Genomic DNA, 25,503 nt, shown 5'->3' on the forward strand with positions numbered 1-25,503 from the left:
ACGAGAGGAAGGGCGGGAGGCTCCGTTTATCCCTTCTCTATCCCCGCTCTGTCGCGGTCGCCTTCCTCCTCCTCTCCGTCATCCTCTTCATCCTTCTCCTCCTCCTCCCACCTGCGGGGAGATCCCCTGCCTGCCAGTGAGTAGAAAGAGGCACGATTGGGTCCGACCTCACATTCTGACTTCGCTCTGTCCGCGCACATACACAGCGATATCTAATGATAAAAGGAATTTTCCGGATGAAATCTTGCAACTTTATAATTGTGTTTCAGTGAATTAAATAAATATAACGATACGTGGCGCGCGATGGAAAGAAATTTAGTGACCGTTCCGCGCGTGTTGATAACTAATTCTATTTACACATTAAAAGGATATATATTTTTTCTTTTATTCACGCGCGATATAAAAATAAATGAAGATATGTCATCGAGTCGATCTGACAAATATGTTATACTCCTCTTTCGCTTCAACTAACTTTAAATTATTCAAACGTATTGTAAAAAATATCAAATATTCAATCTTTAATCAATCGCGTTAAACAATTAACATTCCAACGTGACGAGAGAACTGTCAGAAATATCAGGAAAAAATGTCGCTACATAAAACCGTCTGTAAAAACCACTTTCTGTAACGTGCCTCGACAAAAGACCGTGACGTTTCCGTCGGCAAAAGCATCAGTAAAAGAGAGAAAAAAAAAACAAAAAACGATATAATAGTCTTTCTATTTTTTTTTTTAAATACAAATTTTCCCTTTCTCTTTCTTCTCGCTGTCATAATACGCGGATATTTAAATACATATTTGAAGAGGGAGAGAGAGAGAGGAGAGAAATAATTTAAGAGAAGAAAATACCAATCGAGACATACATATATTTCCTATATCTTCTATTTGCGAAAACTCGCGACTGCTTTGACCCAGAAACATTGCTGTTTGCGATGTGGCACTCATCGAGCGATTTCTCGCTCTCCTGTTGATCATTTTCATAAATATTTACGCTAGTAACACGTGAACAGTGTCGCGCTCGGATGATTTTAAAATTATCTAAAGATAAAATGAAAATTTATCTCAGATAAGATAAAGATGATTTTGAGTTCAAATATATCTAGATAAAAGATAAAATTATATAGCGATTTATCTAGATAACTTCCAGACAATTATATTTTTAAATTTGTTTATGTAAACACAGTTATAAAAAAATGTAAATTATGTAAGGGATACAAAAATATATTCATACTTTTATTTGTTGTAAGTTTTACTATTTAAGTATTTTGATATGTACTATGACTCTAAACCAAATTATCTGAATATTATTTTAGATAATTTAGTAATAATAACACTTTTTTTCATCTAAGATGCAGGTATAGATAATCTATTTTTATTATCTACATAAAGATAAGATGACGTCAAATTTTCATCTAGATGATAGATGCTAAAATTATCTAAAGATAAAATGAAAATTTATCTCAGATAAGATAAAGATGATTTTGAGTTCAAATATATATATCTAGATAAAAGATAAAATTATATACCGATTTATCTAGATAACTTCCAGACAATTATATTTTTAAATTTGTTTATGTAAACACAGTTATAAAAAAATGTAAATTATGTAAGGGATACAAAAATATATTCGTACTTTTATTTGTTGTAAGTTTTACTATTTAAGTATTTTTATGTACTATGACTCTAAACCAAATTAACTGAATATTATTTTAGATAATTTAGTAAAAATAACACTTTTTTTCATCTAAGATGCAGGTATAGATAATCTATTTTTATTATCTACATAAAGATAAGATGACGTCAAATTTTCATCTAGATGATAGATGCTAAAATTATCTAAAGATAAAATGAAAATTTATCTCAGATAAGATAAAGATGATTTTGAGTTCAAATATATCTAGATAGAAGATAAAATTATATAGCGATTCATCTAGATAACTTCCAGACAATTATATTTTTAAATTTGTTTATGTAAACACAGTTATAAAAAAATGTAAATTATGTAAGGGATACAAAAATATATTCGTACTTTTATTTGTTGTAAGTTTTACTATTTAAGTATTTTGATATGTACTATGACTCTAAACCAAATTATCTGAATATTATCTTAGATAATTTAGTAAAAATAACACTTTTTTTCATCTAAGATGCAGGTATAGATAATCTATTTTTATTATCTACATAAAGATAAGATGACGTCAAATTTTCATCTAGATGATAAATGCTGTTATCTAAATAAAATTATACAGGGTGTCTCAGATTTAACGTGCCACCCGTTAATAGGAAATTTTTGAGGTAATTTAGAGACGATTTTTCTTCATTTTTTGAAATCATATATATCTTCGTAATTAAGCCTTAAATTAAAATTCTATTAAAGTAAACTCTACATAAAATTAATAAAAGAATGTGATTTTGTTAATATTTTATTTCCACAAAGCTTAGTTTGGGAAAAACCCCTTATTTTCAATCACTTATAACTTAAAAATTACTGATGCCTGGACATTTTCGCTGAGCAAAAATCGTCTCCAAATCGCTTCGAGAATCTCTTATTAACGAGTGTCACGTTAAATCTAGTCAACACCTGTATATCTAGATGATTTCATCTAGATAATCATGTATATAATTTCATTTAGATAACAGCAAACATTGCACGTGAAATATATTTTTCGAATAAACTTTCGAAAAATCCATTTGTTCACTGCAGGGCATCTATTCCGCTTATAATTTAGTTTTTCTTTTCTCATTGTTCTCCGAGGGAGGGAGGAGGGGAGAGTTAAAGGACCTGGGTCCTTTGAAGTACGATTCTCGATAATTTGATCGTCCCCACGAGACGATCCTTTCTCTCCTCTCGAATCCCAACGGCGCTTAATCCGGACGCGTTTTTTCTCTCTTTCCGTCACGATACGGACCGCCCAGTAGATCGTCCCGGAAAATTGTCGCACATTGACTCTTAATATAATTACCATTTGATACGGTCGGTCTCGCTTACGAAATCACTCGACGAGGGCGCGAACGCCCCGCAGTCGCGACACTTTATTCTCCCAATGGGAAAGCACCTGTTAAAAGGATGCCGGAGTAATTTTGTGTCATCGATTGAAAAGTGAGATTAGATTCGACTATAAATCTATTTATTACGGATTGTTTATTACCTGAAGTTATAAGCTAACGTGGTTTGTTAATATTAATACTTTAATTACGGGAAAGGATTTATCAATTTATATAACATAACTAATTAAAATATAAATTTAAAAAATCAAAATATTTTAATTTTTTAAATTTATATTTTGATTGGCTATACAGATTTTATTTTTTATTAATATTAACAAACCGCGTTAGTTTTAATTTCAGGTGATAAGCCATCTTTATAGCCAATAAATAGATTCATAGTGGAATCTAACTTCACTTTTTGATCGATAAAGCTAATCCGGCATCTTCTTAATTGCTTTGAAAAAAAAATTGTATTCTCATTTGAAGCATTTACTCTTTCAAAATACCCTGTTCTTTAAAATAAACGTCGCTCGGAGGGATTTTCTTATTTTAAAAAGGGGTATTTTACAGAGATTAGCACATCGGACATAATTTTATAAATATATTTAGAAGAGAAATGGAATTTATTTTTTACATTAACTGTACCTTTTTTTTATTGTATATTTTTTTATTTTATAGTTTCTAGTTATTACATGTTTCATTAGAATATAAACTAAAATCTTTTATTACAATAACAATTTTAATTTTGTAGAGTGTGACTGAAAGCTATATATAAATTTTCATTAAAAACACTGATAAAGTGAAACAAGGTTTGGTACGCTTCATAAAACCATTTTATAGTTGGTCACGTTATTTTACAACACACAGGCAAAGAAAGATCATAAAGAAAACATATACATGGTATATAATTGTAACATATAGACCAAACGTGAAGCACGAGACCTAGGATACTGAACGATTAAATTAGGCTAGGGCTAGATTAGGTACATACATTACTTACTCGTGAACGTTTCTCTCAAGTCGCCCGAGTCTTCTTTTTTAAGCCACTTATTGATTTAATTTGTTCATCTAACAAGCTAAAATCAGTGACAAGCACTGTAAATTACATTATATATGTTGTCGCAACAAAATAATTATATTACTCCAAATGAATGGTCCGCATAAAAACTATAGATCGTTATTTATTATTAGCAAAGAATATATTCTTATTTAGTTTTAAAGAATTAATGTTTTAGAAATATTTAAAGATGCATGAGAGACATTTAAAAATAGTACAAAATTCATAAAAATTTTATAAATCGTTTCGACTTTATAATACTAAAGCTACTTTTATTTGGAATTAATTCATTAACTCATTTTAAAGTCATTACAATTTAAATTTCTGCTAATTTTACATATAATCTTATGAAAATTTATTACTATGATCGATTATATTACGTTAAAAATATATCGATAAGGAATGGTACCATGTAATTCAAATTTTATATATGTATATAATGGGAATGTTGAGGAACAATATTGCAAAATTACATTGACATTCACTAAACTGTTTAGAAGGAAATCATAATTTGTTGATGAAATAATAATTTGTTAGCTTTTTCTCCAATTATTGCGCATTCTGATTTTTGTATCTTCCATACATCCTTAAGCAGTGTTGTGCTTAGATGATTTAAAAATTATCTAGATAAAGATGAGATGAAAATCTGTAAATTTATCTTAGGTAACATGATTTTGAATTTAAATATATCTAGAAGATAAAATTATATAGCAATAATTCATCTAGAAAATTTCCAGATATTATTTTTAAAATTGCTTATGAAAACACAGTTATAAAAAGAATGTGAATCATAAAAGGGATATAAAAATATATTCATACGTTTATTTGTAAGTTTTTATCACTTACTGCTTAAGTTCTACTACTTAAGTATTTTTATGACTATAAAGCAAATTATCTTCTAGATAATTTAATAAAGATAACACTTTTTTCCCTTTAAGATTAAGATAATATATATTTTTATAATTTATATAAAAATAAGATGACGTCAAAATTTTATCTAAATGATAGATGTTGTTATCTTCATCTACATAATATCATCTAGATGATATCTAGATTTATAATTTTATTTAGATAAATAAAATTGTATATCTAGATAATATCATCTAGATAATTTCACTTGATTCTAGATGATATTATCTAGATATATAATTTTATTTAGATAACAGCAAACATTGTTCTTAACCCTTTAGTGCCTGACGTGCCATATTTGATTAATCTACTTTAGATTATTCTTAAAACGCATCAATCTACAATTTAAATTTTCTTATCGCGTCTGTTCGATTAATCAATCCCAAATAAGTTGTAAATATTAAAAAATATCGCTCTGTGTCGTTCGAAATCGCCAGAAATCCAATATAGCGGCAGCATTTCTAAATCCGAAATCTGAATCTCGGATTTAAAGGGTTAAGAATATCTATTAAAAGGGAGACTTTATATAATGCGTATAATTTTCTTACGTCGAGAATACAATTTCTTTGACATCTTGACGGAAAGACGATTTGACAAATGAAGGTATATTCATTGAACGCGTCACTATATAAACCGGCTAAATTGAAATGCGTCATAGACGGGCGCTATTCTCATTCGTTTTAACGTCACACATTACTCGAGCGACGCGAAGAGAGCGAGCGTATCCAACCTTAAGTTTAACCTTTCGATATTATCACTTTCGCGAGCGCCGATAAACGTTATTCTCCGCGGAGCGTGCTAAGGTCGAGCTATTTCTGCGATTCAAGTTACCAATTTAGGGATGAATTTAATAAAATAATCCACCGCGAATTATATCTCGCGTGTCCCGCGACGTTTGTTCTCTACCTTCTTCCCTCTAATCTCGATTCGACAGAAATAATTATAAATCCGGGGCCTCTCTCTCTTTCTCTCTCTTTAATTAAAAAAAAATGTCATAACGACGCGCGATGCACTCGCAAATCACTTTAATATTATTCAAGATGGCGCGGGTTCGCCTGTCACGCCCCAATAAACGCCAGACTGATTTCCTCTATGTGTTATACGGCGCGATATCGTCCAAACGTAAAATATATTGTATATATTTTCTCTCTCTTTGCTCTCACGCATACGATAGCCTTGAATTGACGTTCGCGTGCATGTTCCCGACGTATCGTTACCGCCTGTCACGACGCTCTAATTTTTGCACCGTGGCAAAATGTATAGCGCATGCTTGACAACAATAAATACGCGTTTATGCCTATAAATACACACATTGAAGGGGAAGGGCAGTTTCCGCTTTTACACGTAGATTTATTTATTTCGAGTCCTAAGTAATCGAAAGGTGGTTTACACGCTATTAGATTCCACGACTCGATTAGCTCACAAATTAAGGGATTACATATACCTGTCATGTACAGTGTTGTGCTTAAATGATTTTAACATTAGTTCTATAGACAATTTGAAACGAATTTTCCTCAACGAAAATATCTGAAGAAATCATTTTTTGCATGTTCCCAATTTTTGTCATCGCATATCTTTATAACTATAATAATAAGCATTAAATTAAAATTTTATTAAAGTATAAACTCTAACTAAAATTAACTAGAGAATATAGTTTTGTAAATATTTGAACTCTACAAAGTTTAATTTGTAAGAAACTTTTCTTTTTTAATTATTGATATCTTGAAAATTATTAGGCGTGCCCAGTGTTGTGCTTAGATAATTTTAAAATTAGCTAGATAAAGATGAGATACAAACATGTAAGTTTATCTTAGATAAGATGAAGATGATTTTAAATATTAGCTAGATAAAAGATGAAATTATATGGCGATTCATCTAAATAATTTTCTAGATAATAATTTTTAAAACTACTTATGTAACACAGTTATAAAAAATGTAAATTATTAAAAGAATATAAAAATATATGTATTCATATTTTTATTTATAAATTTTTATCGCTTACTGCTTAAGTTCTACTATTTAAGTATTTTTATGTGTTATGATTTTAACGAAACCTATCTTCTAAACCAAAATTATCTGAAAGTTATTCTGGATAATTTAGTAAAGATAATACTTTTTTGTCTAAGATGCACAGATATAGATAATACATATTTTTATTATCTATATAAAGATAAGATAACGCCAAAGTTTCATTTAGATGATTATCTATATAATTTTATTTAGATAACAGCAAACACTGGTTGTAAAAATGTATAAAAATGACTTATTTTCAGCAATTTTTTTCTCAGTAAATAACATAATAATTAATGCAAAATTTCTTTCATTTTACTCGTTATATAATTTGACTGCACGCGTGTATAAAAAATTAAGCTTTATAAAAAAATTATAATGTTTATGATAAATTGTCTGCACCAGTGATGAGTTCAGTGGCTGCATAATTTTGCAGGTTAAATTGATTTGAAAAATAAAAAGCAACTCAAAATATAAATAACAACGTATAAATAAAAAAAACTTGTATTAATTATCATGTTATTTATTGAGAAAAAATTTTTGAAGTATATTTTGCGCGTAATAAAGATATGTACCCTTTAAATTTCAAATATTTGTGGAAAGTTCTCAATATCGCGCTTAACATCAGAATGAGGATCAGAATATTCTGATAATTTTTTTTAAGCTATCATTTTCTCAGATTTAACAACCTAACCGAATATTGATTGTATGAAAATCTTTAACGAAGCTTCCAAAGGGAAATCTAATAGTATCGCATTCAATCTCTGCTACAGATATTTTAGGAGCGACGTGAGTTCGGATATCGCAATTCGAATATATATGTATCTATATATTTTTAATACGCGATCAATGACGCACATCGATACATACTGACACAAATTAAAGACATTTTATTATGATGATACAGTAAAAGAATTGCGTTTACGTGCCATTTTTATAAATTGCGTTAATTAAATAAACGCACGAGGTCGGTAAATATCCTTGTGGAAAAAAATGTTGCAGATTTTTTTTTTCCTAGAAAAGCACATGCGAGAGTTAACATCGGCCGACTGTTCGTTTATTTCTGCCTCTGCATTATTACGCGAAAAAGAGAGAAAGAGAGGTGAGGAGAGGAGAGCAGTAATACTTAATTCTTTACCCACATACATAAAGTATTTCTAGGGCGTGCAAATTTTCCAAATTGCTTTTATACAAAATGCAGGCGGGGATGGAAAGAAGATTGTTATTTCCCACTAGTTCGCCACTGCAAACTGGCTTGCCAAATTAATGCGGTGCACCGGATATAAACAGCGGGGAGAGAATGCAAAGCCGAGGAAAATGTTGCGATAATATCTGCATCGTAAAAAGACCGGGCGTTTTGCATAATGCCGAAAATATTGTATACCTGAGCGCATACGCACGCATAATGCACAAACGACGCGGAGTGAAAATTACGATCGGGACAATACGGGTATTGAAGAAGGAAGAAAAAACCCATGCGGGTATCGTCCTTTTTGGCTCTGTTTCAACGAATATGCAAATAAGTACCCCGCAATCTTATCTGAAATGAATCTCGGTTGAACCAGCTGGTTTTTTCATATGTTGTAACTTATGGTCTGCTGAATGAAAGATTAATAGCCTCGAAGCTAAATAGTAAAATTATTGAATTACAGCCAGTGTCTGCTGTTATCTAAATAAAATTATATAGATGATCATCTATAGATGAAGTTTTGGCGTCATCTTAGCTTTATATACATAAATAATAAAAATATGTATTACGTACATCTGCATTTTAGATGAAAAAAAGGGTGATCTTTACTATATTACAATATATAGAATAGTGTACGGATAATTTGGTTTAGGATTTCAGGATTTAGCACATAATAGTATATTGTGTATCAAGTGCGGAAAGTTGACAATTGGTCACGAGTGCGGGGGATGGACGCACGAGCCGAAGGCGAGTGCGACCACCTCACACGAGTGAACAATTGTCAATCCGCATGTGATACACATACTATTTTGTATTACAAGTGCAGGCAAAGTGACTTTGTGCGCGCGTTTTCTGTGCGCGAGGTGGCCGATCGCACGCCGCCATCTTGTGGCGGCACGGTGCGGGAATAGCTGTGTTCAAAGTCATTGTCCACGGCTGAAGCTGTGGGCAATGACTTTGAACGCGGCTCAGCCGTAGGCAATGGCTTTGAACTTATTCACTCACCGCGCCGCCGCTAGATTGCGGCGTGGGAAATTGGCCGCTTTCCGCACAGAAAACACGCACACAAAATGCCACTTTGCCTGCACGTGTAATACAAAAATATGTTAAGCGATAAAAACTTATAAATAAAAATGTGTATATATTTTTATATCTCTTTTATAATTTACATTTTTTATAACTATGTTTACATAAGCGATCTTAAATATTATCTGGAATTGATCTAAAATGCATGAATTATCGCATAATTTTGTCTTTTATCTAGATATATTTAAAACGAAATTATCTTCATCTTATCAAATTATCTTATCTAAGATAAATTAAAATTTTTCATCTTATTTTTATCTAGTTAATTTTAAAATCATCTAAGCACAATACTAATTACAGCCAATCAAACAAACTCGCAAAGTTTGAGTTTTTCAGCTAATTTTCGGGATTTAATTTAATCTAGGGTTTTATATAAATTTAAAAAAATTATATTTTAATCCCATAAAATTGAATCTTAATGAAATTTGCTAATTGTCTCATATGTTGTAGTTTATAACCTGCTGAACAAAAAATGTAATAAGCTCAAAGCTAAATAATAGACAGTTACTGATTTACAGCCAGTCAAACATGAAAAACTCAGATTCTACGAGTTGTTTTACTAGCTGCAGCTCAGTAACATTATTTAGCTTTGAGGCTATTACATCTTCTGTTCATCGAGTTATAAGCTACAATATACGAAAAAAACCCGCTGATTTAATCGAAATCAATTTTACATCAAATTTGTGCGGGATATCTTTCAAGAATGAATTCTCAAATTTTCTGTTGAATTATTTCCTAGACAGCACAGAATATTTATAAAATATTTATAGAATATTTATAATAATTATTTTAATATTTTATAAATATTTATCATAAATATTTTATGAATGTTTTTGGAGTCTTAGGTTCAATAGATCATAAATGTTTATCATAAATTCAGAAAATATTTACGATAAATATTATGGTAAATATTATAAATATATTTATTAAATCATTATGATACAGATTTTTTTAAATTTATATTTTCTTTAATAAATACTCAGTAAGTCATGAGTTAAAAAGACACATAATCAACGATTTTTTAATCAAAACAATCGGTTGATATAATCTAATCTAAAATTTGGTCGATTAGATGTTTTTGTGTTTTTCAAATTCTATTAGCTATTTATAAAAAGTAAAAAATGTGTAAAAAATGTTTATAAGTAACTTATTAAATATTTATATATATTAAAAGATAATATAAAATTATAATATACACTGAATATACTTAGACAACAGAATAGTTTAACAAATAAATTTACGTACACATCGAGATATACGTAAATTTATTTGTCAAAAGATATTCTGTTGCAGAATGTAGCTCAAAAATAGAAATAATTTTATGACATTTTTAATTTTATTCATTCCCATTTTTTGCCAGCCTTATATAATTTCACGACGAAAATCAAATATGACAAAAATACGTCACATAGCGATAAATGAAAGAACTAACAATTTAGTTCAAAAATATTTACAAAATAATTATTATAAATATTTATCTTGAAATACCATAAATAGTATATGAAGAATTTAATCTGTTTTAACAGTATGTTAAATAAAGGTTTTTATCAAACAAATTTTTCAAAATATTTATATAATATTTGAAAAGAATATAATTCATAAATATTTATGAATCTTTATCATAAATATTGTGTGCTGTCTGGGTTACATATCGAGATGATGTAAAAGCTTCATTAATCCTCAAAATTTCGAGAGAACATTGGTCAAATTTCGAAAAAAAAAAATGATATATATATAGCAGTCCGATTGTTGTCGAGTATTGTGTATACGTCGAGGGCAATCGCGGTTTACAACAAATGACAAATACTAATTATAAATTCGCCCATCGAGAGTTGGAGAACCCACTTGATGACGACAGGATTATGAACTCGCGGGGATAAATAATTTCGGTTTATTTATCGAAAGCTTAATTATATACTCATCAGGACGAGAGGAGGAGAAGGGGGGAGGAATCGGTCGTCGACAAAACTATTATCAATATTCGATGATGTACACATTGCTTCGCCTCTCTCCCTCCATTTCTCTCCACCTCTTCTCCCACTCTATTGCCACCAAATAAATTTACAATCAAATTTTGTGAAATCGGCACCAAATCGAACAATCCGTTTCAAATCCACTCTGTGATTATGACCCTGTAATTATTCGACGGGCGAATAAATAACGTGCGTAGAATTAAACACAAAGTGTACCAACGGGGATGGAAAATTCGATGCTCCGGAAACTCCTGCGCGTGCCGATATATATATATTATATATACCATATATATATATATATATATATATATACATATATATATATATATATATAATAAATCTAATAATCCATATATATAATATTATATATAATATACAGGGTGTCCCGTAAAAACAGAATCAATATCTATATAGATTCTGTTTTTACGGGACACCCTGTATATTATATATAATATTATATATATATGGATTATATATATGGATATATATATATATGGATTATATATGTATATGGATATATATATATATATATATATATATATATATATATAGATAGATATAGATATATATTGCTATCTAATTAATCGACACAGTTAATTAACCACGCGCTCGTCCAAAAGTGTTCTCTCATGTGTGCGCACGCGCGAGCGAATTTCGATCCGCACAATATCTAATCAGACAATAGCTAATCACACTGCGGAAAGTCAATTTGACGTTCGATCTGTCGAATATGTACATGTCGAATAAACGCGCGTATAATAGTCGAATGCAGGTATATGCACACACAAAGTTACACACACACACATATATATATATATATATATATAATTATACAAAAATGTAAATTATTATAAATATATACAAAGTGTCCTGTAAAGATCGGACCCTTAAGGGTAGATTCCTGGCATCATTTAGAGACAATTTTTCTATGGGAAAAATGTCGAGGCACCAATAATTTTCGAGTTATAAGCGATTGAAAATAAAGGGTTTTTCGCAAATTATAAATAAGTCTTGTAAAAATAAAATATTAATAAATAAGTCACGTTCTTCAATTAATTTCAAGTAGAGGTTACTTTGGAATTTTAATTTAAGGTTTATTGTTAGTTATAAAGATTCGTACTAGCAAAAAGAAATCTACCCTTAGCGTTGATTCTGTTTTTACGGGACACCCTGTATATTATATATAATATTATATATATGGATTATTAGATTTATTATTATATATATTATTATATATTATATATATATATTATTATATACATATATTATTATTATTATATACACACACATAAACATATTATTATGTATATATAATATAATATATATATATATATATATATATATATTGTATATAATATTATATATATATATATATATATATTATTTTATACTGTCGTTTGCGTTATTTTACCGACAAAAAAAATAAATATATTACCGTGTTACTTCGGGAAATGTGAATTTTTACATTATCTCGTACTCTTGTTTCTACTTGGACAACTGTACACGTTTTCTCTTTATATAATTTCCTCCATCAACTTTCTGTCAGTCCTCTCTTTCATTCTCTCCCCCCCTTTCTTTCTCTCTTTGAAGGTATATAAGGTGAAATAAATCTTAATGGACGCGAACGCCAAAGTGAAGTTGAAGCAAATGCGGGAGAGTAAAGTAAGAGAGAGTAACAAGAAATGGGGGGCAGGGGGGGATGAAAACTTTAGCGACTTAACGTTGAAAAGCTTGCCTTCAAAAAACAAATAACGAGGTATTTTATTATTTACATCAAAAGTACTCTCTTTAATTGCTATGTTTTAGACGTGTAATTAATGAAAAGAGAACCCGAAAATGAATAAACGTAAAACCATATTCTTTCGTCGAGGCTTTAGCTCATCGCTTAGCAAGGGAAGCGTATTTTATCAAGAGAAAGCATTATATCATTGCGAGAAAATGCAATTTAAAAAATATATTATCCAGCACTTTTATCTGGTAAACTTTCCAATCTTCATTGTGTTACGATCCAATAACAATTTAAAATATCACAAGGAGAAAAGAGAGAAAAGTGTATATACAATATATCTTTAATTGTATCTTTGTGTCCGAGCTTTCAGAATAAACTGGTCAAAGTTATGTGAAAAAGAGCAGTCAAGTCTCCATAGAAAAACTTCCTTGTTTTTTCATCACCTCCAATTTATCTAAATATATGGCTAATGAAAGTCTTTTTGGCAAAGTTTTATAAAAAAGCATGGTCAAGCCTCCATAGAAAAACTTCTTCGTTTTTTCATCACCTCCAATTTATCTAATTATATGGCTAATGAAAGTCTTTTTTGGCTATTAGATTAACTCTTAGAAACATGGGAACCGGCAGAATTACTTTTAGGGGTGCACCCAAAAAAGCTTATTACAAATGTTAATTAATATATATTTAAGTATTGAATTTTTGTTCAATTGAAAAAATTATAATCGGTGTTATTCTATATTACATGACATTTTTTTACTGAATTTTTTTCGGTTCCTTCTCCATATACAGGGTGCCTCATAGGGAATTGCTGAAACTAATCAGCTGTCATTTTTAATGTATGCAGTTATAAAGAATAGTATACATCAAGTGCGGAAAGTTGACAATTGGTCACGAGTGAGGGGAATGGACGCACGAGCCGAAGGCGAGTGAACAATTGTCAATCCGCACGTGATACACGTACTATTTTGTATTACAAGTACAGGCAAAGTGGCTTTTTCTGCGCGTTTTCTGTGCGCGAGGCGGCCGATCGCACGCCGCCATCTTGCCGCGGCAAGGTGGGGGAATAGCCGTGTTCAATACATTTCCTACGGCTTCAGCCGTATACAATGACTTTTAACTGGCTGAGCCGTAGATAATGGCTTTAAATGCGGCTTATTCACTCACCGCGTTGCCGCTAGATGGTGGTGGGGGAAATCGGCCGCTTTCCGCACAGAAAACACGCACCGAAAGTGTCACTTTGCCTGCACGTGTAATACAAAAACAGTTTATTTTATTATAACGAGTTTATTTTATTAAAAAAAGTGCTAATAATCACATATGTAAATTAATGATAAATATTTTGCGAAAAGTGTACACCATTTGAATTTGTACAAAATTCTGTTCTTTTACGAAAACTCGTAAAAACTTGTTCTAACATGTCATTTTTAATGTTATCGACGATCCTTTTAATAGCTGTTAATAAATCTGACAGTGTTGAAACTATTTATCATTAGTTTATCTGATTTTATGTGATTATATTAGCACTTTTTTCATAACTTTTTATCAATAAGAATAAACATTTTATTTATATCCATTAAAAATTGCAGACTTTCCTCTTCTCAACACAATTTTTGTTTTCTCAATAACTGCGCGCATTAAAAAATGACAGCTGATTAGTTTCAGCAATTTCCAATGGGACATCCTCTATTTTATAAACCAGAACCAGGAGGATGCAAGTGCACCCCTTCACGGCGTTCATGTTTAGAAATACCATGTTGAGACGAGGAAACATTCGAAAGAAAAAAGCGATCGAAGAGAAAGTGTACGTTTCTTTTCGTTTCAAAATAATAATCCTTCTTTCGAGAAGACACGTAAACGACGCTCTTGTGCGACTGATTGTACATGGTTAACAACCGGTCCTTTTGTGTATCGCGTGTATATTGTTCCCGAAGGTCCACATGTATTGTACTTACTAGTTATCATTGGATCAGATTGCGCCTAGAGGCAGGGAGAGAGAGGGCTGGAGGGAGGGAGTTGGTGGGATGGAACTGATAGAGAGATAGAGAAAACGGAAAACAAGACGAGTGAGAGAGAAGAGAAGAAGGGTGAACAGATGGGCAAATTACTCGGTCGCCGGGATCGGATAATTAATGTCGCGCGACTCTGTACTACACAAATATATGAACTGCTGGCGTTGCTTACGAGGATCCCCTTCCCTTCGTGTGAGTACACAAACATACATGCATACGTATACACAGCGCCGATGTGTGTGCACTGCATATTTGTATGCGATAATTAACAAGGCAAATCGATCGTCCTCGCTGTCGTTTTCTCACCTTGTTACGTGTCTCCCGCGCCAAAGCGATATACCGTTCTCCAATAGACACGAATTTACACGCCATTCACAGGGTGTCCCTCGGGAAAGTCGTGCCGATGACTTGAAATATGAGAGCGATCACGCGTTAAAAATCGTACTTGTTCGAGTTTTTTTTTATTGTGGCAGACGTAGATCAATCGAGACAGATGAAAAGTCACGCTAGTAGCAAACTGACGTCATTAAACGTCAACGTGACGTCATTCGACGCTTGCTATCTGGGTAGTTTGCTAAAATTAAGACGAGAGAATATTAAAATAAAATTTACACTCATTTCTTTCTCCTTTTTCAATAATCAGACACATAACTGGAATTTTTTGTACACCCAGTCGTTTTACCTAGTCTTGTTTTCGACGCTTCAATTAATTGACTGTCACCGTTTCCGGAAACTGCCATCTCTGCAAGCATTAGCTTCTCCTCACGGGATATAACTCGTGTGTATTATACCTGTACAAACAGACCATCAATCAAATGTATCAATCGATATTAACGTGAGTTGGTTCCTGGTAGCTAATACGGCATAGGAGAACTTGGGGTTGATTGTAGCGCTAACGATAATTCTGTATTTATAAAGAAAAACTCAAAAAAATTTAACTAATTAATCATACATATTTCCCGAATCTGTATTCAGCTCCACAATATCAAGCGAAAAAAGATAATAGCGCTGGTATATAGAATCTGCTGATCAAATTATCTCGCAGGCCGGGGAGTAAACTCATTAAAGTTAAATTAACGGAACTTCACTAGTTATCGCGGATAGAGTTGTTACGACGATGAAAGAAGGGAAGATCGGCGAGAAAGAGACTCGCTCGAGGAGAGGAGAGGTGCAATTCAGTAATTACAACACTTTTTTTAGCGTGAACCAAAACGTTTTCTTTCTGCAGCTTACAAAAATATCACATGGCCTTAATAAAGTAACGTTATCGGTGCAACAATAATAAAATCACGCGACACAATGATTTATCGTGTGTTATATATTTTTGTCGATGTATGGTATTTTATGTATGTACGTGTGTGATGAAAGTATCAGGAATCTCTTCACGTCTCGATATCTCGACGTTCCATCGCGTCGACCGAAAATCGTCACGCTATCTTTAACCCTTGCAAAGCTTACCCCTATCGCAATCAGATATCATTTACGGTTGAATGGACGCTATAGGCATTAGAAAAATAAATTATCGTGAGCCTTCTCTATATAGCGAATTTTCTAAGTACGAGTATACAGAGTACGAATCAATAAGTGCTTTCCAGCAACGTATTCAGGCGACACTGTGTAATACATTATTATATTTGGTATTTTCTTCTATGGAGTGATAACTCTTCCGAAGATAAGTAGGAGGTAAACTTTTCAAAAAAATTTAAAACTTTGAAGACGCTATGTAAAGTGACTGCCCTATACTTTAGCGATGAAGTTAAGCAAAGTTAAGCATCGTTTCAACCTTAGAACATATTTATGGAAGGAAAATTGTCTATAGATCTGTTCTCTCTTTTTAGCTGAACTGGCTGCATTAGTTCAGAGTTTATCTTTTTTACTCTACATTGGAGGGAAAGAGATAAACTCTGAACTAGTGCAGCCAGTTTAGCTGAAAAGAACAGACCTAATACCTTCCATCTTGTGTTCAATATCGATGCGAGAGAGGAAGGTAGTAATTTTCAACCCGCAATATATAGTATCATTGTTGCTATGGTTACCTATTGTTAGTTTGGTAAGAAAAGAGCAAGATCTATTGCATAATACAGACAATAGGAACAAGGAATAATATTTATTTCCTATTCCTGGTAGATATTTTGCGATAGGCCCAAAAGATGACATAACAATTCTCTTCCAATTATTATGGAAAAACATGACAATAATAATATCAGTGCATATTGGGAGCACACACACAATAGTCTATACCTTCCATTCTGTGTCTAACATCGTAGTAATTTCGAACTCGCAATATACCATTGCAGTATCATTGTTGCTATGGTTACGTATTGTTAATTTGGCAAGAAAAGAGCAAGGTCTATTGCACAATATGGACAATAGGAACAGGGAATAATTTATTTCCTACTTCTACTGGTAAACATTTTGCAATAATCCCAAAATGCTGACCTAACAATGATAACAATATATAGAACCATAGAATATAGCACATATATTGGGACCGATTGGGAGTACTATATATATCTTTCCCTCTCGCACCCATATTAGACACAAGCTTCCTTTTTCCTTTTTATAGTACTCAATTCTTCTTCTTGATGGTTTTTTTTAACCTAGTCACTGGTACGATTTTCGGACCATAAACTGGTATTGTAAGTTTTAGCAGCTTTAAGTTTCTTCTAACGTGTTGATATTGCGTCCAATGTAGTTTTCTTCCATTTATATGTATATGTTCTAAAGGTTCCAGTTACTAGTGACCAATCGACCTAACTTAACGTAACCTAACATTAGGTTACACAGTGTACGACTGTTTCCCGTTGTTGAAAAACACCAATCGCACGAATCAGTTTGCACAGCGGCGCGTGTGTGTGTGTGTGTGAGTGTGTGTTTTGTATTACTGTGTTCGTGTATAACGACCAAGCTTGCTCGCGCTAATATCTACGAGAACGATAACCGGCGCCCCGCGATTTGCCGGCTCGCTCGAGCGTCGATAATCTCCGCTTATTGCTAGAAAATCACGATTATACGATACGAAACGCGACGCGATGCTTCGTCGTGCAACGATGACTAACAGCTGAACAAAATAATAAATGCGATATCAGATAGAAAGAATGCACGATATATCGCGCGATATTTATTATCGATAAAAATAGAAATGTGCTCTTGAAAATCAAGTTGTCTGGAAATTTATATTTTATTTTGCGATCTCTCTTTATTCGTATTATTAAACTCGCATTTATAGAAAATAATAGGTAATAAGAAGTCAAATATTGATAAATAATTTTGTCATCGCAATAAATTCTAGCTATTATCGTATATTTGATATGAAAGCAATCATATTTCGCTTACGTGACCGATTATTTATTGGATATCGCGAAATTTGATTTGTGTCAAAATATCTTATCGAGTGAATTTGTTCATTAAAATACGAATATTTATCGCGGAATAATTATTATAATAGAAATAATTTATTGCAGTAACGATGTATTATAATAAATAATTTCTTTCCATATTTAGCAAAGTTATAATTATCAAATAATCCAGGTATAGCAAAATTAATCATTCTGACGTAATTTTGACATAATTTGATGTTAAAATGACATCAAAATGACTAATTTTGCTACCTGGGAAAATTTCTGAGCTTATAATGAAAGCTTATGTGTTATACAACAACGTAAAATACACAGTAAACTCTCTCTCTCTCTCTCTCTCGCTCGCATGAATGAAATAATTTATTTTAACAAGTTAAACTCTTAATTCTTTTAACAATGTATCATATTTATTTTTGTAAGCTTCGACGAAACAAAGGCTCGTGCTCTGATTTCTGCGAAATCCCTCTTATTAGTCATCACTGTACGTCGTCTACAAATCGTCCAGCGATTTTTTTCATCGCGTCTTTTCCGCTTATCGGTTTCGATTGCCCATTACACGTCGCCGGAGACTTAGCTACTTATTTAGTTTTAGCGATGCTTCAAATAAGCTACTTCGATACTTCGCTTCCACCCTTTCGATCACATCATCATTCGATACTCCGGGAAGCTTCTCTACCTTATATTCGCCTATCTATCTATGTGCGATCGTTAACATCGACATTGTAAAAAAGTAGTACCGTATCTATGTATATGTATATATGTTATCTATGGAAAGTGTGTACGTCACATGGAGCAAATGTGTTCTCAGAGATCAGATCTTCCAAAAATATATAGGTATATAGTAACTACGGATTTATGATATATGTATATATATGTATATGTATGTATTTTTCTCTGTCAACTCTCTTGGACCACTTTGTGCGACTATAAGATCAACGGAGGAGATTAAAAATAAATGTAAATTCCGATTTTTACATTCTCCCTTCCGAGTCAAAGAGGATGAGCTCGCTCCATGCAACCCTAGTATACCCGTTAAAATTGCGTAGATTGAAATTCTTCGTACCGACTCTCTACTAAATATATGTGATAACCGTAATCCAACTTCGTATGTTGCAACTTTAAAATAGGATACAGAGTGATCAAAGTCACCGGATATCCTTTTAATAACAGATTCTTTGACCAATTTGACGGTAATTTTTAATTAACGCAATTACGTTCTTTAGTTAATTTCAGGCAAAATTTTCATCTAAGACTTAATACAAAGATATATATAATGGCAGAAATTGGAAGCTTGCAAAAAAATTAATCCTCCTCGATGTTTTCACTTCAGGAAACTTTGTCTTCTAATTGGCCGGAGGATCCTTTATTGAAAGGACATATTCCATGGTTTTTTTGGTATACTCTGTATATTAGGTACATGATTTAAAATGCACAGACGATATGTACGAACGCTCATATCAGGTTCATATCGGCGAACAATCGATCGACGATCGAAAGGTAACTCGATTGCGGGTTAATTAACGCGTTTTTATGGAGAACATTAAACGTGAAACGCGTGACGATATACGGGCAAAGTTTACGATCGCGTGGAGCACAGCTGTTTCACAATGGATCTTAACGTAGGCGCATTCGGCTCGAAATTATCCTGTTTTCCGCGGGACGACGCAATCTCCTCGAGAAAAACGAGAGAACTCGTAATCCCGTTTATATTATATTTCACGCGGAAAAAACCCGCATTTGCGTTACGCTAATTTCCTCCACGATATACGTAGAGCGATCGTAGAGTCTTCCGCTCCTTCCGGTTCAGGAATAGAATTGTATGTAACTCTTTATTTTGTATGTATGTATGTATGTATGTATGTATGTGTGTGTTATTAAATAATTAATTAATCTTATTGACTTTCGAGAAATCTCGATCAACGATATACGCATTGCTTCTCAGATTGCTTGTGACTTATTTTGTTTCCTTTCTCATTATACAGGGTGTCTCATACCGTATAACCTATTAATGACAGATTTCTGGGATAATTTGGAGACGATTTTTTCTCAGCGAAAATATCGAGGTACTAATAATTTTCGAGTTATATTAAAAATAAAAGGTTTTTTGCAAACTAAGTCTTATGGAAATAAAATATTATTTTTTTCATGTTAGTTAATTTTGTAATCGATCGGTCTTAAATAATATTTGTATTGTATCCTCGTATTTTATATTAATTTTTAGTTGATTGGTTTTAAATATGTAAATAAATTTATTTTCACGCTTTATTATGATTTGGCTCGTATTTGCCTTTAATTGTTTTGCATTTGAAGAGCAACATTCTTTACTAAATATTAATGTCATATTTTTCTGTTAATTTCAGGTAGAATTTACTTTAATAGAATTTTAAATTGAGTTAATTTAGGCAAAAATTGAGAACATGCAAAAATGATAGGCTTCCTCGACATTTTCGCTAAGGAAAAATCTCCAAATGATCCCAGAAATCTGTCATTAACAGAGGTTATATGGTCTAGGACACCCTGCATAAATTGCTTTGTAAATCGTAATGTTAAAAGTGAAAAAAAATTGAACAATAAATTATCATAACAAAAATTGAGTTGCAGTTAAAATGTTTTTACAAACTATAATTATATCGTTTCTAATCTTCGTATTTTTTAGTAGATTAGTTTTTTAAATGATTATTTCATTGTAAAGTAATATTTTAAATTAAATGTTAACGCACAAAGTCACTCGCTAAATTTATCAAATTTTCGCTTCATTTACATATGTTTCTGTATTTCGAGAACGTAACAATTATAAAACATTTTCTTATAAAATATTGCTTTTTCCTTCAGTTCTTCTATAAACAAATTATGAATCAATCTAATCCAAGTTTCATAAAAATTTGGCGCGACATTACAAAAGTCAAACTCGTCCTTTCTTCCTTAGAATTAAATAACCTTTCCCCAAAATATATAATGCAATAGAACAAATTTTTGTATACGTTTAATTGGAAGAAAAATTTATCTCTCAACAATATTTTTCACTCTACAATTCTGCTCATAACAGGATTCAATTATATCTTTAGAAAATATTGCGAATTTATGTATGATACGAAATGCACGTTTAATACGATCGGCTTACTACATCTGCATCGATGATTTACATATCGTTGTTTATACGCGCAGCTTGTTCACATGTACGTGTAAAACGATTAAAAACCGATCTACGTTACGCTATATCGTGTACTCTAGTAATACTGAAGGACGATTGAAGCGACACTATCATAAATCTCGACTCGTTTTGCAAATGGTGCTCGTGCTGGCGAAACAACAACAACAACAACAACAAGGTTTCCTTTATCTAATGCCTCTACCATTCTACTCTGTGTATAATAATAATAATAATAATATAATCGCGATCGTCACATCGATCGCGCGTTTATAAAATTCTCTGAAAGCCCTTTTCGCACAACAATATGTATTACATATGGTATATGTATATGCACGCGTATGTGTATGTTGCATGTGTATGTACATATATAGATATAATATACGTATATCTTTCTCTCTCTGCTTTTTCAACAATATGCGATAAAACAGTGCGATCTCGCTAGAAAGCCAACAATCGCGCGCGCGCGTGCACGCGCGTATGGACGGTAATGAACGAAATCAATTGGAGTAGGTTTGCTGGATTGGAACGAAAGCCCGTTATGTTGCCTGCGAGCGTATATAGGGTTGTTCTTTCAGCTCAACTGGCTGCACTAGTTCAGAATTTATCTCTCTCCCAGATAGCAAAACATCTAGAATCGGGACATAAGACGTCTTAAGGGGATCCTTCACGATTATCTGTTTTATCAACCAATTATTATTTTCGTACTACTAATCTTTTGTCGCATTAATTTGATAGAATTAAACATGCTTCTCTACGATTTCATATGAAAAATGATAAATAATAACGAAGTTACAGTTTTCCTTATTAACCTTTTCTCAATATGATCTCAATACGTCTCGAATGACAGACGAGTTGTCAACTTATCATATTATGTGCTTTATAAAAAAAATATTTTGTATATGTATATGTGTAATATTTTTTATGAATATAAACACAAGATCCTGGGGATAATTTATAATGTGAAATGCAAAATATCAGTAATTATTCTTCGAGAATTAATCGATAATTACCAATATTTTTAATTCCAAAATGAGGGCGCTCTTATTTTATCGGACTTCGTTGTTTGCTAAGGAATCCTCTTAAAGGAGTCATCAAGATGTCTTTTAGACATCATATTAAAATATGTCTTTAAGGCATCAATAAGATTTTTTTAATCCCGACATCTTATATTCCGTTTTTAAACGTGACGTTGTTTGGGTTCCTTTCAATATGGAGTGAAAAAGATGAACTCTGAACTAGTGTAGCTAATTCAGCTGAAAAGAACAGACCTGTAATTGCCGACAGAGCCAGACTTTCTTCTTTACAAGACGATTCCCGGGTTCCGGGAACTTATATATCGTTGATGCTTTGAACAATCTCGTTCCTTTTAACATGAGCTTGTGTCTACGTCTTGTATATTCTCTCTTTTTTCACGCCATAAGTTCTAAATGTCGAAAAATATTCTCTCTACTCTGGGTAATCAATTGTCTCAAAACTACCACAAACTACAATCGCAAGAATGGTATATTTCTGGAGCTCCTCAATTTGACAGGTCATTTTCATCAAGATTTTTTATCAGAAGAAGAATGCCATAAGCCACAATACGCTACGATCTATAGTTTTCGAGAGATATCGATTCTCCACTTTGAAAAATTCTAATGTAATCCAAACACATTTCTGATTAAATTAAAATTAGATTTATTATATTGAAAAATTTGATGAAAAATCTCTATAGAAATGACCTTTTGTCAAAATTTTTGAAATCTCAATATATTAAAAAAAAAAAAAAAAATTTCAAAACATCGATAATTTGCGACGTTCTTTTTCTCAGTAAAAAATCTATTAAACACACCTATTAAATCGAGAAGGAAATAATATTCTCCCCGATCACACGGTCGAGTATGTACGTAGTACGTATATACATATATATATTTTTTTCTTTTTCATTAATCCTTCGGCTAATTGCATATCGCGAATAGTATACTTTTTCACAACTGATTAATTAGTCGATAACGATTCGCGCGCGTTATCTTTGTAGGAGGGATTGTTGTAGCACGTATAGGGATATCGTTAACGAGCGCCATTATTAGCGCGATTGAACTGCGCCGTAAAAGCGCGCGAGATAACTTGCCGCACTTAATTGCAAGCAATTATCGCCGTGAACCGATAAAGCTCCAAAGGATTAATTCCACGTCCCAAATGCGTCAATCTTTCAAATTTATTACTTCATCTCGCAGATCGATCGTTACGCGACTGAATATATATGAACGCTCAACACCCTCGAGTCTCTCGAGTAATATGTCTAAATGACAGATTGTCAGCGATATAGAGTGCCCGCGAGATGTCACTTCTCATAATTTATCCGACCAGGATGAAAAGTTCTATAACCGTAAAATCAACTCATCACTTTATTACTTATAAAACGCACGATCCATAACAGCACACGAATATCCCGAAGACGTTTAGAGAACATCCTGAGGATGTTCGAATGGCCTCTGGATGTCCTCTGAATAGCCTCTGAATATCTTTCGGATATGTTGTGCTATTAAAGAAATATGCATCCGCAACTATACGTATACGGGGAGAGAGAAAAAAATCTTCTCTCCTATTCCCCATCCCATCTTCATCGATAATAGCACTTTCTCTTGTAGCCAGATAAGCAACAATTGTATAACGATTTGTATACCTAAGTCGAAATTCATCAACAATTCCCAGCATTAATGCGATATGCGCGTTATTGATGTGTCGACGTTTCTGATCGTTGGCACGATCATCAAATGTGAATCGTGCCAACATGCTATATCACACCTTACCCCTCATGTATGTATAAGATGCTCATTTACCTTTAATAGTTTCATTTCCCAACAGACTAGACCCTAATAACACACTATATCCGAAAGACATTCAGAGGATGTTCCGAAGATATCCAAAAGATATTCTAACATCCTCAGTAAGTTCTCTGAACGTCATCGGGATATGTGTGCTGTTAGGGGACAGGATTGTCCCGAATGCGAGACATTAGCAGGCACATCTTTATGTAGAATTTAGATACATCTTTGTGTCGAAAGCTTTCTCCTCTCCTTAATCGAAGGTGTTCCTCCAGTTGTTGAATCCTCAAGACCGCACGCACAACGGGTTAATAATTTATCCCGCCGAACAAGGTAGGTATAGAGGCAACTTGGGACTTTCGAAAACGGTTCGTTGATCTTCCATCAGATTTCCCTCTCATTCCATCAAGCTCGAGAGCGAATCGAGCGTCTCCCGATGCTACGTCAACGTCGAGTGATGCGATTCGGGTGGTACTGGCAATTGTGGCGTCTGACGGCTCGACGAGAGCCGTCGCGGCCAACGTTGCGGCGAGACTGGGGGTGTCGGTCGCGGAGTGTTTGGCGCGGAACCGGCAGTCAGTCGCCAATTGCTGCTGGAAAACGCGCTCGATCTGCCTATGGCGGAGATGTTGGCGTTACTGCTGCTGCAAGCGACCGCCGCGGATAGGTCCACCCTTGACACCGCCCTGTGTGCATTAATTTTCTCTCTTAATCATCAAGACGTGATTTCTATGTAAGCCTAATCTCATCAAATCACAAAGATTTACTCCTTTGTTTAATTCAAAAGGGAATCGCGTGCTTATTTGAAGAAGCACAAATATATAATCGAACTTCAATATTAAGGTTCATTTATTGTCAAGTTTAATATTAAGGTTTGGACTAAAAGTTTGTTCGGATTTTGTTAATAATGAAAGTAACTCCCAATAGCTCTAATAAAATAATCCAATCACAAAAACTCCAATCTTTGTTTGAATCAAAAGGGAATCACATATGCTTATTTGAAGAGGCAAAAATATATATTCGAAGTTTTAATTTCAATATTTGGGTTTGGATCAAAAGTTTGTTTAGATTTTGTTAATTTCAATATTTGAATTTGAATCAAAAGTTTGTTTAGATTTTGCTAATAGATGATACTGAAGGTAGTTCCCAATAATTCTAATAAAATAATTCGCAGTCACAAAAACTCCACTCTTTGTTTGAATAAAAATAAAATCACACATGCTTATTTGAAGAAATAA

General features: G+C 32.6%; 1 protein-coding gene across 1 annotated transcript in view; it reads right to left on the bottom strand.

Moving 5' to 3' along the window:
- Nucleotides 1-18,205: 18,205 nt before the first annotated feature.
- LOC114937556 (uncharacterized) overlaps nt 18,206-25,503 on the bottom strand; it is a 28,511-nt gene continuing 21,213 nt past the window's right edge. The window contains exon 8 of the mRNA XM_085490121.1: nt 18,206-24,951. Coding sequence (XP_085346247.1) covers nt 24,705-24,951 — 247 coding nt within the window. The 3' untranslated portion in view covers nt 18,206-24,704. The remainder of the gene's footprint in view (nt 24,952-25,503) is intronic.

The sequence above is a fragment of the Nylanderia fulva genome, unplaced genomic scaffold, assembly GCF_048542155.1.
Source record: "Nylanderia fulva isolate GAGA-0341 unplaced genomic scaffold, ASM4854215v1 Scaffold119, whole genome shotgun sequence".
NCBI classification, from domain to species: domain Eukaryota; kingdom Metazoa; phylum Arthropoda; class Insecta; order Hymenoptera; family Formicidae; genus Nylanderia; species Nylanderia fulva.